This window comes from Phyllobates terribilis, unplaced genomic scaffold, assembly GCF_046119375.1.
Source record: "Phyllobates terribilis strain yellow unplaced genomic scaffold, ASM4611937v1 Scaffold_3__8_contigs__length_932513732, whole genome shotgun sequence".
In the NCBI taxonomy this organism is placed as follows: Eukaryota; Metazoa; Chordata; class Amphibia; order Anura; family Dendrobatidae; genus Phyllobates; species Phyllobates terribilis.
In genome coordinates, this window is record NW_027362763.1 from 584,507,824 (window position 1) to 584,527,957 (window position 20,134).

General features: G+C 40.8%; 1 protein-coding gene across 1 annotated transcript in view; it reads right to left on the minus strand.

Moving 5' to 3' along the window:
- CAPN9 (calpain 9) overlaps positions 1 to 20,134 on the minus strand; it is a 475,752-nt gene that overhangs the window by 190,611 nt on the left and 265,007 nt on the right. Inside the window, exon 10 of the mRNA XM_073671460.1 lies at positions 6,796 to 6,953. Within this exon, the coding sequence (XP_073527561.1) occupies positions 6,796 to 6,953 (158 nt within the window). The remainder of the gene's footprint in view (positions 1 to 6,795; positions 6,954 to 20,134) is intronic.

Genomic DNA, 20,134 nt, shown 5'->3' on the forward strand with positions numbered 1-20,134 from the left:
CATACAGTATAATGCACACCCCATAAAAACAAACAATACTCACCTATTCTCCTCGTTCCCCTTCTGCTCCAGTCTCTGCAGCCAGTGCTCTGAAGCTTTGTCTTCACTGCTCTGCATAGCAAGCATGATGAAGTGACGTAATCACATCTACTGTGCTTAGACGTCAGACGCCGAGGAAGAATGATGGGAGCGTCAGCTGATATTCTCTGTTTCATCATTGCTTTCAACTGTATCGGCAACCAGGATGCCAATAAGTTGAACTTGCGATGACGGGTGGGAGGGGGCCCTGTGTCAGCACTGGCACCGGGCCCCCCGGCTCAAAGGCCCCATAGCGACCGCATGGCAGTGCAGGGAGATAGTGCCTCCCTGCTCTACAAAAGTGTTTAACTGTATTGGAGAGTTGCGTACGCCGATTCAGTTAAAATTATCTCTCTCTGGGTGGGTCCCTCAGAGCGAGATGCCCGGGGTGACCACACCCTCTGCTCCGCCACTAGCTACGGTACTTCTCCAAAGAGATACAAAATATGTACTATTCATATAATGTACACCTGAGAGTAAGCTTGTAACTAGATATGAGCAGAACTGACGAGATTCAAATTTGCCAAATCATGCACGTTTTATCGGGAAATTCAATTCACAGTGAATGTATTTTCCGCTAAATTGAATGTCGCTTATTATGCTCTGGAGTCTGGAGAGACGCCAAGGCATAATATACATAAGATGTATAAAAAAAATAATAAAAAAATCTAACAACAGTATTGACAGCGCGGTGGCTCTGTTGGTAGCACTGTTGTTTTGCGGTACTGGGGTCGTGGGTTCAAAGCCCTCATCAACATCTGCAAATAGTTTGTATTTTCTCCCTGTAATTTTATGGGTTTCTTCCCACATTCCAAAGACATACTGATAGGGAATTTAGATTGTGAGACCTGACATTGCTGAAAATATTTTTGGAATTATTGGTGTAACATAAGTTAGTATAACAAATCAATAAATAATATACATATAGCCCTCATTTTATCTTCACAATCTTCACACTAGGACACAAGGCTTGACAAAGGCTCAGTTGTGTTTCAGCTGAAACGTTATTCTTTAATTCAACCAATGGAGTGCTGTCTGTATTTCTTGCATCCATCCATCCATCCAATGTTTGACTGGGGTACCTAAGGCCCACCAGTAGCATTGAATCTGGGGGTCCACTCTTCAGATACACGCAAGTATTATTGGCCGACGATGAAAGATTCTAAGCAGTTTGCTGCTGTAATTTTATGTAGAGAAGGAGTTAGGGGAGAGGGGAGGGTCAGAGATGTTCACGCTGGTAACATAGATGAATCCATTGATGTGATTGGAAATCAGTGGGTGCCATACCTGCTGGTGATTGCAGCTGACAGAAAAAAAACTAGGGTAGTTTCCGGTCCAACGGACAAGATAAAAAATATAAGTTTATTGAGTCAAGTTACTAGTCCATTAAAAGCCTTTTAGCTCAACACCGACGCGTTTCTGGTATACTTGGACGCCCTTAGTCATAGGATAGCATGTGAGGTAAATAAGCAAGTAACCGGTATATATAGAACCAAGGAACCAATTACCAGTGGAACAAATAGATTGCATTGGAGAAACACAACTGTGTTCGTTCTAATGTCAATACAGTGGAAGAAAAGTACCCCACCTATGTTAGTGCAATTAGAAAAAATTGTACCATACATGAATATTAGTATATCATAGAACATAGTGCAATCAAGACATTGAATGATTTATCAGGCCCAGAAGCACAAACCCCAGAATATATGCATTAAGGTATTACATAGCATACAATCTAACAATGTTTTTTGTCACTACCTCTGATAGCTGTGAGTATACTGAAAAATTAAGGTGCTACATAGCCTACATCCTAACATTGTTTTTTGTCACTACCTCTGATTGCTGTAAGTATACTGAGCAATAGCAAAGAATAGAAAAAACTTTTTTATATATATATATATATATATATATATATATATATATATATATATATATATATATATATATATATATATATATATATATATATATATATATATATATATATATATATATATATTTTTTTTTAATTTGTTTTTAAGTTTAGGGAATGAACCGTCAAACCTATACTAAATAGTATATATTGTGCGACATGATACATCTAATAAATATAGAATAAATCATTTTTATAACTCATTCTATTAGGTTGTTTGGTGTCTACTTTAAGGATCCAATATGCCTCCCTTAACACCAGTTTTTGCTGCCAACTTCCACCTCTGATAGGACAAGCAAATCAAATAAATCACCTTTGCACAGCGGCGCCTGTGCGTGGTTTTAAGAAAAAAAGTAAAAATCTACATTAAAATAAAAAACACCTTATTCTCACCTGTCCGCCGTCCTCCCGATGTCCCCCGCTGACCCGATTACCTGGCAGCCGGCAATACAATGAAGAGAGCGCGATCACTCCCAGCAGTGTCATCGCTGTGCTGCGGGGGCTGAGTTCACCTGAGTTCATCAGCTGAAAATCAGCTGAGAGCTCAGAGACCTCACTTTACGGCATCGGTGTTGCTTGGGAATTTTCCCACGCAACACTGATGCAGTAAATGAGGTCACCGGAGCCAATTAGCTGATCTTCAGCTGTTTGAACTCCGGTGAACTCAGCCCCAGCAGCACAGCGATGTATTCTGACAGGAGTGATTACAATCCTGTCAGTGTATAGAGTGCTGTCTTCTATAGTAGTCACATCAGTGATTGCTGATGTGGCTGCTGTAGAAGTGACCCGGATTGCCATGGGATACTGGGATTATGTCATGACGGCAGACCGGTGAGTGATATAGTTGTTTTTTTATTTTTAAATAAATTATTAAAACCATGTGGAATATTATTTAAATAAAAGATTTTATTCTGGCCTTTTCTTTATTGAAAAAACATCAAAAACCATTACTATGGGGCTAGTAATGGGGGCGTCTTATAGACGCCTCTCCATTACTAACCTGGGCTTCATGTCAGCTGCCAATACAAAGCTGACATGAACCCCAACCCTATTACCCCACTCGCTACACAGCAGTGGGAAGAGTGAAGGCTAAGCCCCAGATTTGGCCCATCTTATGGATACGCCATTTCTGGAGCAGCTGAGAGCTGATATTATTAGCCGCAGAGAGGGCTAGTATCCATGGCCCCTTAACTGGCTATTAATATCAGCCTGCAGCTGTCTGTTTAGCCTTTTCTGGTTAGATTTTATAGGGGGACCCTACGTCAATTTTTTTCTGGGATCCCCCTGTAATCTAGCCAGTAAAAGCTTAGCAAACAGCTGTGGGCTGTTATTAATAGCCAGGGAACATTTTTGGTTAATGGCCCCTTCCCGGGCTACTAATATCAGCTCCCAGTGATTGGTTTTCCCTCTAATGGTTATGAAAATGAAACGGGAGTCTATGTCATTTCATTTTATTTTATTTTAAGTGACTCTGCAAGAGAATTTGACATGCTGCGGTCCTGAAAGACGCGCCGCATGTCTGTGTCCGCGGGTGATCCGCAGCCTCAGATACCCGCATAGTGGACATGGGATTTCTAGAGATCTCATCCACTATGCTTTAACATCTGGACGCTGCGGGTTTGATGCTGCATAAATATGCAGCTTCAAACCCACAGCGGCTCCTGATGGTGGGCATGTACCCAAACTCACCCGCCGCATGTCAATTTCCGTAGCGGAGACACTATGCTCTGCAGCAGATTTTGACCGATTGAAATGTCATTTTATGCTGTGGATCAGCATGTGTTGACAACAAAAGTGCAGCATTAAAACACAGCGTTTTGGACACAGCTAAAATATGCTGCGTCCAAAGCGCTGCTGATAGCTGCTATGTCCCCAAGATCAGCAAACGAAACAGCTGTGAGCCGTTATTAATAGCCAGGGAACATGCTTGCCTAATCGCACCTTCCTAGGCTAAAAATAGCAACTCTCAGCTGCCCCAGAAATTACATGAATGGGAATGCTAATGACATTGGGTTTATGGGATTATCTGACACCTAGCCCTTTTGTTTGATGATGAAAAGGTGTCAATCAGACCCTTTCATTACTAACCCTAAATAAAGAAAGAGTTAAATAAACACACACAGAGTAAAACACTTAATTTTAAATACAACAGACACATTCTTTAATCATTTAAGTTAACCAATATAGTCACCCCAGTTCTGACGGTTAACCAAGGGTTAAAGTGCTGTCCCACATTTATTTTTTCATATATCTTTATTTAGCTCCAAAAAGCATTCATGGATGTAAAAAAAAGGCATAAAAAAACGCATGTTTTTTCTGCAGCGTTTTTCCTGCCAAGAGATGCAGAAAACTTAAGGAATTTTCTGCTTTCAAATCCTGAACTTGCACACATAGCATTACAGTTAATTGGGGAGAGTCACAGAGACTGAATAATGTATATTATTGGGTGCCAGAGATTAGAGTTACTGGGGAGCATAGTGCTGCTTATCACTTTATATTTTGATTGGTGCGTGGCTAATAGTATATTAATGGTGGGGTACATATCTGTAGTCAGGGGCGCAGTGCGGGGGAGACATGTATGTATACAATATATGTGACCTTGTTATTTTAGGGCTGTGGTGATCACCGAGACAAGTCGAGTCGTGGCTGGGAGATGTCAACATGAAGGTCTGACCAGATGGATGAGAAACAGTAGAAAACTACTTTAATCAGACGAGATGTCAGCTGCAAGTTCCTGGATGTAAATATTATCATTTGTATAATTTTATATTGTATAATTCTATATTGTATCTGCACTGTGTGACTTTGAGTATGGTAATAATGTTATTTGTAAAATCCCTTAGGCCGCATTCTCACATTCGTGTCATATGTTTGTGTCCTTCCAGCTTTTTTATTTATAGGATGCACACGGACTTAGAGTTTTATAGATCCATTCACACATCTGTGAAAATCACGGATCTGAGAATGAGATCTATGAGGGTCAGAGAATGTCCTGTTCTGGTCCGATTTTGAGGATCAGAATAGTACATGCTCAATGCGTCTATAAAAGCATGCAGCACGCCAACATTGCTCATGGATACAGGAATGTAGCTTTATTATGTATAGCATAGTCCCTTAGTATATAGTGTACTTATTATGTATAGCATCATCCTTAGTTATAGATACAGTAGTTTCATAGATTGATATTTTATTATGTATAACACCATCTTTTTTTACCATTCTTTCTAGTCAGTGTCCGCCCATGTACAAATATTCATGTATGGAACAATTTTTTTCAATTGCATTACTGCTATTTTAAAGCAAACTCACAGCAATCACGGATAGTGACAAAAAACTAATGTAGGGCTCTTTCACAAGTCCTGATATTTCCGGTGCTGGAAAAAACAGTACCGGAGATATCCTTGTCTGTGTCTACCTATGTGGCATACATGTGGCAACCATGTGCCATCCGTGTGCTGCATCAGAATCACAAGTATGGGTGCCTGGGAATCAGCAGTATATTTAGCGCCGTTCCCAAGCACCGGGTGCTAAAGGCAAGTCTCATCATTGTCCCCTGCTGGCGCGGAAATCAGTTTAAGGCGACTGCACATGCTGAAGAGCAGGGAGAATGACTCACTGCAGTGAGCAGGCCCCTTAACGGAGCTGAGTTCACTGAGTGACAGGACACCGCTCAGTGAGCTCAGCTCAGTTCAGGGGCCTGGGAACAGAGCTAACTGTACCGCTGATTGCCAGGCGCCGGTACGTGTGATAGACTGATAATATCCGTGTGTCATCAGTCTGCTTGTGTGAGGGACATTTTGCGGCCCGTGAAGCGTGCAAAAAACGGACATGTCAGCATGTTTTGCCCACGGACACACGGTCCGTGGAAACACACTGACATGTGCACAGATCCATTCATTTGAATGGGTCTACATGTGTAAGTGTCCCCAGTATGTATGAAAACTGTCAACACATGTACTGGAGACACTGACGTTTGAAAGAGGCTTTGAGCTTCTGGTTCAGATAACTCATTCAATGTTATGATTGCACTATGTTCTATGATATACTAATATTCATGTATGGTACAATTTTTTCTAATTGCACTAACATAGGTGGGGTACTTTTCTTTCGTTGTATTGACATATGGGAACGAACACAGCTGTGTTTCTCCAATGCAATCTATTTGCTCCAATGGTGATTGGTTCCTTGGTTTTATATATATCGGTTACTTGCTTACTTACCTAACATGCTATTCTATGACTAAGGGCGTTCTAGTATGCCAGAAACGAGTAGGTGTTGAGGTTTTTAAGTTTTGATGGACTTTTAACTTGATTCAATAAAGTTACATTTTTTATCCAGTCGGTTGTTCCGGAAACTGCCTTTGTTTGGTTTTGTTATTTTATGTAATTTCAGCCTGTGCTTCCATAACATAATAAAATGGATAATTTGTTAAATAAATGAGATGCTGTGCATCAAAACTACAGTGTCAAGCACTGCTCAGATGGAGGGGCCAAAAGATTATTCACCTGTTCCTTGTTGGCCTGTTTGAACCTCTATCTAATCGTATACACGTACTAAAATATACAATTCTCAGGCTCCTGCAGCCACAAGTGTGTCTTAAACTTCCAAGCTCCTAGCAGGTCACCATCATAGCCAGAGAAATGTGTAAGAAAACTCTATGTAATCAAGGGATTATATACTGTATATTCTGTTTGTATAACAATATAACCTGACCTGTACATCTGTGTAGCTATTGAAAACATTAGGTAATCATTTAGAACATATTTGTATATTATACATAAGACAAGAAATACATGAATACTTACCTGGTAAATTGCATATCCTATAGTCAACATATCAGCTCCAACTTTTTTTAACTTGCGTCTATTTTTTTGCAGCAAAGCAGCAATAAAGGTGCATTCATTTTGACCATCATCCTTTTCTGTAAGGCTCAGCTTTATCTGTGGATTTGTCCAGAACGTGTCTTGTGGGGGTAAAAAAATAGACATATTTATGTATCAAAAATATATTGAAATATTCATCATAGGGCTCATTCACATCTTAATAATTGTCACACCTTGTGCTTTCAGTGTTTTTCACTAAGAGCACACTGATACATATTTTAGGGCCTATTCACATGTTAATTCTTTTTTTTCTAGCCAACGATCTGGATAAGGCCAAGTCACAAGTTGAGTATTTGTTCCATATTTTACCTCAGTATTTGTAAGCCAAAATCAGGAGTGGAACAGAGGTAACATATAATAGAAACACGTCACCACTTGTGCATTCATCACTCACTCCTGCTTTTGACTTACAAATACTGATGTAAAATACTGACCAAATATTAAAGGTGTGAACGTGGCCTAAGACAGGGTTCAGATGAAAAAATTCATAGGCTTATTTCAGAAAAATATCATCTGTATGCCACCAGTTTATCGTCCTTACATCTGTTTTTTACATCGTTATGACATTCTTTTGACATCTATTTTAAACATTAATAATGTAAAATATATAGTTAGAGGCCAAACACAGCTTTCTATGTAACCCCTTTACCCCCGAAGGCTGTTTGCCTGTTAATGACCAGGCCAACTTTTACAATTCTGACCGCTGTCATTTTATGAGGTAATTACTCTGGAACGCTTCAACAGATCCCGCTGATTCTGAGACTGTTTTTTCGTGACACATTGTACTTCATGATAGTGGTAACATTTGTTTGATATCACTTGCGTTTATTTGTGACAAAAATCAGAGATTTGACAACAATTTTGAAAATGTCACTATTTTCAAACTTTGAATTTTCATGCCCTTAAATCAGAGAGATATGTCACACAAAATAGTTAATAAATAACATTTCCCACATGTCTCCTTTACATCAGCACAATTTTGGAACCAAAATTTTTTTGTGAGGAAGTTATAAGGGTTAAAAGTTGACCAGCGATTTATATTTTTTACAACAAAATTTACAAAACCATATTTTTAGGGACCACATCACATTTGAAGTATCTTTGATGGGCCTTTCTGACAGAAAATATCCAAAAGTGACACCATTCTATTCTAAAAACTGCACCACTCAAGGTGCTCAAAATCACATTCAAGAAGTTTATTAACCACTTCGCACCAGAGCCTGTTTTTGCCTTTGTGACCAGGCCAATTTTTTCAATTCTGACCACTGTCATTTTATGAAGTAATTATTCTAGAATCCTTCAACGGATCCCCCTGATTCTGAGATTGTTTTTTCATGACATATTGCACTTCATGATTGTGGTAAAATTTATTCGATATAACTTGCGTTTATTTGTGAAAAAATCGGAAATTTGGCAAAAATTTTGAAAATTTTGCAATTTTCAAACTTTGAATTTTCATGCCCTTAAATCAGAGAGATATGTCACACAAAATAGTTAATAAATAACATTTCCCACATGTCTACTTTACATCAGCACAATTTTGGAACCAAAATTTTTTTTGTTAGGGAGCTATAAGGGTTAAAAGTTGACCAGCGATTTCACATTTTTCCAACAAAATTTACAAAAACATTTTTTTAGGGACCACATCATATTTGACGTCACTTTGAGGGGTCTTTATGACAGAAAATACCCAAAAGTGACACCATTCTAAAAACTGCACCCCTCAAGGTGCTCAAAACCACATTCAAGAACTTTATTAACCCTTCAGGTGCTTCACAGGAATTTTTGGAATGTGGAAGAAAAAAATTAACATTGAACTTTTTTCACAAAAATGTTACTTTAGACCCAATTTTTTTATTTTCACAGGGGTAACAGGAAAAAATGAACCCGAAATTTTTTTTAAAAATTTCTCTTGAGCGCGCTGATACCCCATATGTGAGGGAAAACCACTGTTTGGGCGCACTGCAGGGTTCGGAAGGGAAGGAGCGCCATTAGACTTTTTGAATGTAAAATTTGTCTGAATAATTAGCTGACGCCATGTTGCGTTTGGAGAGCCCCTGATGTTCCTAAACAGTGGAAACCCCCCACAAGTGACACCATTTTGGAAACTAGACCCCTTAGGGAACTTATCTAGATGTGTGGTGAGCACCTTGAACCCCAAGGTGATTCACAGAAGTTTATAATATTGAGCTGTAAAAATAAAATTTTCACATTTTTCCCACAAAAACGTTTTTCATCCCTTAATTTTGCATTATCATAGGGGTAATAGGATAAATTGCACCATGAAATTTGTTGTGCAATTTCTCCTGAACACGCCGATATCCCATATGTGGGGGAAAACCACTGCTTTGGTGTACGGCAGGGTTCGCAAGAGAAAGGAGCGCTATGTTGGCTGGGATAGGTTGCAGACACCATGTCACATTTGAAGAGTCGCTGACGTGCCGAAACAGCAGAAACCCCCACAAGTGACCCCATTTTGTAAACTACACCTCTCAAGGAATTCATCTAGGGAAGTAGTGAGTATTTTTTAATTTTTAAATTTATACCATTGGGCAGTGAAACATAATTGTATTTTTACCACAAAAAAATGTTTTACCCTCAGATTTTACATTTTCACACAGGGCAATGGGTAAAAATGGTGCCGAAATGTGTCACACAATTTCTTCTAAAAGTGGCAATACCGCATATGTGGCTGTATCGTACCACTCAGCCATACGGCGAGATCTGGGGGGGACGGAGCGCTATTTGACAATTGGAGAACAAATTATTGTAGAATAGGCATTTGGATTTGGGAGCACAAAATTTTCTGAATTTCTTTTGGGGGGCAAGGGCCATTTCGCTTTTCCAGAGCCTTTCTGCTACCAGTAACTTGGAAGTCCCTTATATTTTTAACAGATGACGGACCTGAGTGGGGACTAGCTTTTTTGAGGACTGAGTTGAAGCTTTTATTGGGAACATTTTACGTAACATTTATCCGGCGCTCTAGGCTGAGCACTTACATTGGGGTTTCCATCTAAATTTCCAAGTAATGTAATTCAGATGAAACCCCTGCAGGATCCATTCACTGTAATGAGTCAGCAGAGTTACTCTGGACTCCGTCTGGTCTCTGTTTAGCGGTGTCCTTTTTTTCAGAAGTGCACAAAACTGTGGCCAACCGCACTTTTATGCACGCCTAAAACAAATGACACCGTGGGATCACAGGCCAGACGGCATCCACAGTGGCCTATATCTGCCTCATTACAGGGAATCTTCCGTCATGGCTTCCGGCTGAATCACATATTTCAGAGATTTACACGGAAACTCTGGTGTAAGTGCTCAGCGCAGAGCGCAGGATAAATGTGAGCAGAGCCTTACTGCGATCTTTGGGAGACATAATAAGCAAATCAGTAGCAGGTGAAGAATTGGTTTTATTTATTTTTTACGCCATTCCTTGTGCGGTATAAGTGATGAGATTACTTTATTCTTCGGGTCTGTGCGATTACAGAGATACCAGATTTATATCGGGTTTTTATGACTGACAGCTGTCACACACTAAGAGACGCTTTTTTTGCAAAATCTAGTTTTTGCATTGCCATATTTTGAGAGCTATAATTTTTCCATATTTCGGCCGACAGAGTCATGTGATGGCTTGTTTTTTGGGGGACGAGTTGACATTTTTATTAGTACCATTTTTGGGTACGTGACATTTTTTGATCGCTTTCTATTCCGTTTTTTGGGAGGTAAAATGAACAAAAACCAACAATTCAGCGTTATTCTTCGGGTCAGTACGTTTACAGCGATACTACACTTACTGTATATTTTTTTTATGTTTTGGCGCTTTTACACAAAACAATTTTATAGAAAAAATATTTTTTTTGCATTGCTTTATTCTGAGCGCTATAACTTTTATTTTTCAGCTGATGGAGCTGTATGGTGACTTTTTTTTGTGGAACAAGATGACGTTTTCAGCGGTACCATTTTTATTTCCATTTTGCTTTTTGATCGCATTTTTTTCCACTTTTTGTTTGGCGATATGATGAAAAAGCATATTTTTTTGCTCCTTTTTTATTTATTTTTATTACGGTGTGGACAGAAGGAGTTAATTAGTGTGACAGTTTTATAGATCGGGTTGTTTCGGACACGGCGATACCAAATATGTGTACTTTTTTTGTTTTTGCATAAATATACAGATTTATTGGTTTAATATTTTATTTATTTATTTTTATTTATTTTGTGATTTTTTTAACAGTTTAAAAACATTTTTTTTTACTTTTTTTTTACATTTTTACTTAGTCCCTGTATGGGACATTAATTTTTATTTTTCTGATCACTGATCTCATGTAATGTAATAGACATGTATTACATTACATGAGATCTTTCTTGACTGTTTCACAGTCAGAGTCTCCTGCCAGGCTTCAGCTGCAGGCTGAGCCAGGCAGGACACCACATATGGCAGAGCTGGAGGCGGTCATGTGACCTCCAGCTGCCATAGCAACGTCAGGTCCTGGAAGGTATCAGGGGTCTTCGGAGAGGTAAGTAAGACGACCCCCTCTCCTCTGTCTATCTTCTATATGCCGCGATCACTATAGATCGCTGCATATAGAACATAGCAAAGGGTTAACATCATTGGGACCTGATCCAATCAGGTCCTGATGATGTCCCCTGTCAGAGCTATCGCTCTGCACCGCAAACGTAGCGCTTGCAGGACCCTGGGGGTCCTGAGCGCTGCGAGACCACCCACCGTTTTTAAACGTCAGCGCTGCACATAGCCCAGCAAGCGCCTACGTTTATCTACAGTGGGCCGTCGCAAAGCGGTTAACCATTCACAAGATTTTTTGGAATGTGGAAGAAAACAATGAACATTTAAATTTTTTTCACAAAAATGTTACTTTAGACTATTTTTTTTTTTATTTTTGCAAGTGTAACAGGAAAAAAATGGACTCCAAAATTTGTTGTGCAATTTGTCCTGAACATGCCGATACCTTGTATGTGGGAGAAAACCACTGTTTGAGGCGCATGGCATGGATTGGAAGAGAAAAATGTTTTTCAGCCCCAAATTTTGCATTTTCATAAGAGTAACAGGAGAAATTGCACCATACCATTTGTTGTGCAATTTCTACTGAGTAACCAGATACCCCATATGTGGGGGAAAACCACTGTTTGGGCGCACGGCAGGCTCAGAAGAGAAGGAGTGCCATTCGACTTTTTGAATGTAAAATTTGCTTGAATAAGTAGAGGCAGGCATGTCGAATTTGGGTGTGATGTGTCTAAACAGTGGAAGCCCCCCACAAAATACACCATTTTGGAAACTAGAACCTACAGGCAACTTATCTAGATGTGTGGTGAGCACCTTGAACCCTCAAGTGCTTCACATAAGTTTATAATATTGAGCCGTGAAAATAAAAAAATCCCATTTTTCCCACAAAAATGATTTTTAGCCTCAATTTTTTTTTATTTTCAAAGAGGTGACAGGAGAAAATGGACCCCGAAATTTGTTGTGTAACTTCTCCCGAGCACGCAGATACCCCATATGTGGGGAAAAACTGTTGTTTGGGTGCACAGCAGGGCTCAGAAAGGAAGGAGTGACATTTTGGAACGCAGACTTTGATGGAATGGACTGCGGGTATGATATTGCATTTGGAGAGCCCCTGATGTGCCTAAACAGTGGAAAATCCCCACAAGTGAAAGCACAGAATTTTACAACATGGATGTGTAAAAATGAAAAAAATATATATTTTTCCCACAAAAATGTTGTTTTAGCCCCAAGTTTTTTCATTTTCACAAGGATAGCAGGAGAAAATGGACTCAAAAATTTGTTGTGCAATTTTTCCTATGTACACCGATACCCCATATGTGGTCGAAAACTACTTTTGATGCACAGTGCAAAGCTCAGAAGGGAGAAAGCACCAGTTCAGATTTTGCTGGACTGATTTGAGGGTGCCATGTCACATTGGCAGAGCTCCTGGAGTTGCCAGAACAGCAGACCCCCCCATAGGAGACTGCATTTTACAAACTACACGTCTCAATGAATTAATCTAGTGGTGCAGTGAGCATATTGACACCTCAGGTGGATTACAGAATTTTATACCATTGGGCAGTGAAGAAAAAAATAATTACATTTTTACCACCAAAATGTTGTTTTAGTCCCATTTTGTACATTTTCACACAGGAAAATGGGTAAAAATGGCACCAAAATTTGTCACCCCAATTTCTGCTGAATGTAGAAATACACCATATGTAGCTGTACAGTACTGTTTAGCCATATGGCGAGACTCGGGAGGGACGCAGAACTATTTGCCTCCTGGAGCACATATTTTTCTAGAATAGCATTCAGATTCCATACACAGAGCCCCAAAGTGGTAGAATAGCAGAATCCCCCTAAAGTGACCACATTTTGGAAATTATATCCCTTTGGGAATTTATCTATAGGTGTGGTGACGATTTTGACTCCATGGGTCTTTCCAGAAACAAGCAGCAGTGGATGTTGCTGACTGAAAATTGCAAACTGCCATTGTAGTGACCAATTAGTTGTAGTGCCCAGTACGTTGTGCCCAGCTCATGCTTCTGGAGACACACACCTGTTAATTACACAGGCTCTCATCGCTACAGAGATGCCAAACATGTGGACGCTAATTGCGGTTTAGGCACACACAGAAGGGAGGCACTTAGATTTGGGAGTGCAGAATTTGCTCAATTTCTTTTGGGGAGCGATGAACCATGGCACTTTCCAGAGCCTTTGTGCTACCAGTAAAGTGGCAACCCTTATATTTCCGATAACTAGTGACACACCTAAGTGGCGACTTATTTTTTTTGTGGATTGAATTAAAGCTTTTGTTGGGAACATTTTACATAACATTTTGGATCATTATCCTGCGCTTAAAGCTGAGAATTTATATTGGGGTTTCCATCTAAATCTCCGAGTGACGCGATTCAGATGAAGCCCTGAGGGATCCATCCACTATAATGCGGCAGCATAGTTACTCTGAACCCTGTCTGGCCTCTGTTCAGCATTGTTCTTTTCAGAAGTGAACCAAACTATGGCCGCCGGCACTTTTACGCATACGTAATAAAAAGATGGACACCGACAGATCACAGGCCAGACGTTGCACACGGTGCCTCTGTCTACCTCATTACAGGAAATCTTCCACCGGGGATTCTGTCTGAATCATGTATTTCAGAGATTTACATGGAAACCCCTGTATAAGCGCAGAATAAATGTGAGCCAAACCTTACTGCGATCTTTGGGATGCAGAATGAACAAATCAACAGCAGGTGAAGAATTGGTTTTATTTTTTACGGCGTTCTTCGTGTGGTATAATGGATTACGCAACTTTATTCTTTGAGTCGGTGTGATTACAGTGATACCAGAATATTTATATATATATTCTGAATATTTTGAGAGCTATAATTTTTCCATATTTCGGCCAACGGAGTCATGTGACAGTTTGCTTATTGCGGGACGACTTGACATTTTTAATGGTACCATTTTCGTCACGTGACATTTTTTGATCACTTTTTATTCAGATTTTTGGGAGTCAGAATGGACAAATACCAGCAATTCAGGAATTGTTTATTTATTTATTTTACATTGTTTTGTGTGTGGTAAAATTGATAAGGTAGCTTTATTCTTTGGGTCTGTATGGTTACAGCGGTACCACATTTATAGCTTTTTTTATGTTTTGGCGCTTTTACACAATAAAAGCTATTTTATAGAAAAAAATATATATTTTTGCATTGCTTTATTCTGAGAGCTATAACTTTTTTACTTTTCCACTGATGGAGCTGTATGGTGGTTTGTTTTTTTGCGGAACAAGATGATGTTTTCAGTGGTACCATTTTTATTTACATTTGTCTTTTTGATCGCGTTTAACTCCACCTTTTGTTCACCGGTATGATGTTAAAGCATCATTTTTGCCTCGTTTTTTTTTTTTTTATTTTTTATGGTGTTCACTAAAAGGACAGTTTTATAGGTCAGGTTGTTCAGTACATGACGATACAAAATGTGTACTTGGGACTTTCACTAACTGCAGGCTGATGGCTTGTATAATATAGGGATGCAGGAGCATTCCTATACTACACAAACTATCAGTTCTGCAGTGACAGGCAAACTTGTTATGCACAGCACATGATCTACCACGTTTACTAGCTCTGGTGACCCGGATGTCGTCATGACAACATTACGTCACCATGTCAACGATCGGGACCCCGCGATGACTTCACAGGGTCTCCGATCCAAAGGCAGAGGGCTTTTGTAAATGCTGGCATTTAGTGGGTTAAAGTGCCGGGAGCGATGCGGGCACCTCTCCTGGCACTGAGTGCCAAATATCAGCTGTCAGAATCATCTGACACCCAGCACTCATCGCGCGCACAGCCCCTGTGTACGCAAAATCGCTAAGACGTATCTATACGCCCCCTCGTCAATGACTACCAGGCCACAGGTACGTAAGGATATGTCTCATGTCAGAAAGGGGTTAAAGGTGTTTTCCAAAACTAAGGCTACATTACCACAATGAGTATTTGGTGAATTTTTAATGTTACAGATTTTCTTTAGCATAGGCGGATTATAATGAGGGCAATCTGGGCTACCGCCCGGGGCCCAAGGCTCCAGGGGGGCCTATGATCAGATTGCCCTCATTACAATGTTTTATGTGCCGCCGCCATGCTGCTGATGCGGAACACATACCCGGCAACTTCACACAGGGGCAGCAGACTGGGCCGGGGAAGCCCTTGGTCGCTACCCCAGCAGCTCCTTGGCCGCTCCCCCAGCAGATAGACACGGCCCTGTGCGCGACCGTGTCTGCTGAAATGACGTCATGCAGTGTGCGCCTGGCCTGCACTGCTGCGTGCTTGCTACTGGAGAGGACCTGGACCGGAGACATGCCAGGGGATGGGGACCGGAGACAAGCCAGGGGATGGTGTGTGCCTGCTTCCCAATGTACCCCCTGTGTGGCTGTGTGCAGGTATGATTGTGTTTATTTATGTGTGATATGGCTGTTTATATGTATTTTTCTGCATGTCTTCAAATATGTTTAGGCCTGTGTCTTTTTATATGTATGTATATGTATCTGTGTGTACATTTCTGCGACCCGTATATGTGCAAGTCTGCTTGTATATACATGACTACGTGTTTGACTGCATGTGCATGATTTTGTGTGCGCGTGCCTGCTTCTGTCTGACTGCATGTGTGACTGCGTGTGTGTATTGTACCCCGGCAACTATGTGCCGCCCCGTACTGTAACCCAGGAGCTCCATGTCACCCCGTACTGTAGCCCGGGAGCTCCGTGCCACCCCGTACTGTAGCCCGGGAGCTCCGTGCCGCCCCGTACTGTAGCCCGGGAGCTCGGTGCCGCCCTGTACTGTAGCCCGGGAGCTCCGTGCCGCCCTGTACTGTAGCCCGGGAGCTCCGTGCCGCCCCCTACTATAGCCTGGGATCTATGTGGGGTCCCGTACTGTAGCCCGGAAGCTATGTGGGGCTTTGTACTGTAGCCCTGGGAGCTATGTGGGGCTTTGTACTGTAACCCCCAGAGCTATGTGGGGCTTTGTACTGTATCTAGGGAGCCATGTGGGGCTTTGTACTGTATCTAGGGAGCCATGTGGGGCTTTGTACTGTATCTAGGGAGCCATGTGGGGCTTTGTACTGTATCTAGGGAGCCATGTGGGGCTTTGTACTGTATCTAGGAAGCCATGTGGGGCTTTGTACTGTATCTAGGAAGCCATGTGGGGCTTTGTACTGTATATAGGTGAGCCATGTGGGGCTTTGTACTGTATATAGGTGAGCAATGTGGGGCTTTGTACTGTATCTAGAGAGCTATGTGGGGCTTTGTACAGTATCTAGGGAGCTATGTGGGGCTTTGTACCGTATCTAGGTTGCTATGTGGGGCTTCGTACCGTGTCTAGGGAGCTATGTGGGGATTCGTACTGTATCTAGGGAGCTATGTGGGGCTTTGTACTGTATCTAGGGAGCTATGTGGGGCTTTGTACCATATCTAGGGAGCTATGTGGGGCTTTGTACCGTATCTAGGGAGCTATGTGGGGCTTCATACCGTATCTAGGGAGCTATATGGGGACTCATACTGTATATAGGGAGCTATGTGAGGTTTATACTGTATAAAGGGGGATTATGTGGGGGCTCATATTGTACCTAGGGGGCTCATACTGTATATAGTGGGATGTCAGCATACTTAATTGTGCTCAATATTAAGTCATACAATTAATTTATAATTTATAAATAAGTCTTGAGAGACCTACATAAGGAGTACTCTCTTTTGGCAATAAAGGAAAAAAAGGGAAGGAAAAAAAAATTATTTTTTTTTCAACTAATATTGGGCATAGCGCCCGGTCTCCATGGTGATGACCGGCACGCTGTACACAGTGCGAACAAAGGTGTGAGTTATGCAGGGCTTTCAGATGGACCCAGAACTGTTCATACTCTACTTCTGGGTCACATATCTTACACTCCGCTCCCACTTCCTGTCTTCATGCATGGACATCATGGTTACCAAGATAGGAGGCAGCTCCCTCGCAGACTATCTATTAAGGTAATTAAGATTGCATTTATATAATACTGGACTAGCCATCCTCCCTTAGTACTATTTTCCCTTGATGAAGCCACCCTAGTAGTGGTGATACACGTAGGGTTGGGGGGTCTTTTATGCCTCTGGTGTGTATTTGCACACGGTCACCTATGGCTTACGCTGTTATTTCTATGGGGAAATAATTGCAATAATTTGTTTTCTGATGTACTCCTCTGACGGACATTACCACAGGTCATTTTCTAGTGGACAGAGCATAGATACTAAAGGGATCAATGGTGTGAGTAGGATTCTGTCTTGCACTGTTACACTTTGACTTGAATAAAATGTACCATGTAATATCTCTTTTGCGTGTTTAAGCCATTTTGCACTTTTCTTCTGGTGGTGACATTTTCGGAGGCTCAGCCAATACAAATCTATGTTGTGACTGGTTATGTGGTTTGAGCATTGTGCTCTTTAAATGTTTTTAACCCTGTTTGTCTAGTTCAGTGTTTAATAAAAATGTATTCTGAATTTATATGGTTTGGTGATCCTCGTCTATGCATACTGCTTTTTCTGTTTATATATTTTGATCATGGGTTTCTGTATGTGACGGGTCGAGCATCATAGTATATCGTTTTAGGTGGTGCCCTCCGCTTTCTTTTCCTCTTTATGGATGTCATGTTTCACCCCCTACTGCCGAAGCGTGTTTCACCTTCCTGAGCAGGCCAAATTTTTCAATCCTGACCAGTGTCACTTTGTGTGGTAATAACTCTGGAACACTTCAGCATATCCAAGTGATTCTGAAATTGTTTTTTGTGACACATATAATATACTTCATATTAGTGGTAAATGTAGGTCGATATGATTTGGGCTCATTTCTGATAAAATTGAAAAATTTCTGAAAATTTTCAAAAATTCTAAATTTTCAAACTTTAAATTTTTATGCCCATAAAACAGATAATTATACCACTAAAAAAAATAATAATTAACATTTGCCATATGTTTACTTTACGTCACAGTCATTTCATATTTTTCACATAAAAGTTTTTACTCACATACTGATTGTCTGTGTGAAAAAATAATGCAGTTTCAGATCAGACTCGGCCATTAAACTTAATGGGTATGTTAAAAAAAAAAATGCCATGCGAACACCATCTGTAAGGCATTCATTCTTCATGGATCCATTGCAGTTATTGAAGGGGTCATCCTAAGCTAAAAGATGAATTTAATACTATATACCGGTAGCTATTTCATTTAATAATCTAACTGCTTTTCTAACGTACTTCAATGAAATATTCCCTATCGTTCCCTCGCTGATATCTTTGAAATCCATCACATACAATTGTATGATCCGGGCTCAGAACGTCCCTGGCCATGCGGTGAGATTGAGGTGTATATGAATTGGCACGCTGAATGATAGAAGCGTTCGAAGCCTGGATCAAGCAAGTATATGCGCTGGATTTCAAAGATGTCGCTGCAGGAGTAGCTAATCAAAGGGGAAGGACGTTTTTTAAAACAATGACTCTGCAACTCGGCCAGTATACTGTATCCGCCCAGATTAGGGTGATGATTTTCCACTCATGGAGGCAAGTTTTTACTTTCTAACTATAGCGAAATCACTACACATATAATTTAGCTACAAGCATCATTGTAATTACCACGTAATTGCCTCCAGGAACCTAGGATTAGGTTAATGGGTATTCCCTTCTCCAAGATCCTATCCCAATACATAGTAGGTGCCATAATAATAATAATAATATTATCAAATACCTCCAATTAGAAATGCTATGTCGCTTTCCCCATGTGCAGGGAATTGGAGTAGATTTGGTATCCAAGGTTACGACCATTCATAGAGTGACAATTAGAAAGTTAGCTGCCGCCTCATTAGTGAATGGATCCGTTGGAGGTTTCATCTTATTCACATATTTCAGAGATGTAGATGGAAATCTTGATGTAAGAGCTAAGCATGGAGCACAGGATAAATATGAACTGACCCAAAATGGCTGTACTCTAAAATGCTACCAATACCATTCAACTCAATTCACAAAAAAACAAGTTCCCACTCAGGTCTGTCGTCTGACAATGTCAATATAGGGGGCTTCCACGTTACTGGTAGCACAAAAGTTCTGGAAAAGTGCTATGGCTCCTCGCCCCCAAACTAGAAAAGTTTGCTTTCCCAAATCCAATTACCCCCTTCTTTATGAGCGCCACAGTGCGCCTAAACTGCGGTTAGCTTCCACATGTTTGGCATTAAAATGTTGCTGTTGCCCCAAGTTTTTAATTTTTATAAAGGCTAATAAGAAAAAAATGGACCTCACAGTTTGTTGTGCAATTTCTCCTGAGTACGTCAATACCCTACTCGTAATTGGGAACTACTTTTGAGGCACAGTTAACCCCTTCGTGACCTTGGAAGTATCCATACTTCCAGGTTGGTAAAAGTACTTACCGACCTTGGAAATATGGATATGTCATATCTTTAATGCGGCACCGTGACCGCAGTTGCAGTGATCGTATTAAGGTGCCTGCAGATTCTCACAGCAGGGCATCGGGAGTTATACTCAAGAGGGGTGGTGCTGGCCCCCCGCAACTACGATGGCTGTGATTGGCTGTTCAATTCACAACAGCCAATCAGAGCGATTTCAGTGTTTCAGGCAATCAAATTGCCTGAAACACTGATGTCCAGCCTATGATCTGCACTGTAACAACGGCAATCATAGGCTGGGGCCTGGCAATTTCAGAGTCACCAGGCCCAGCACGGTTTGGTGTGA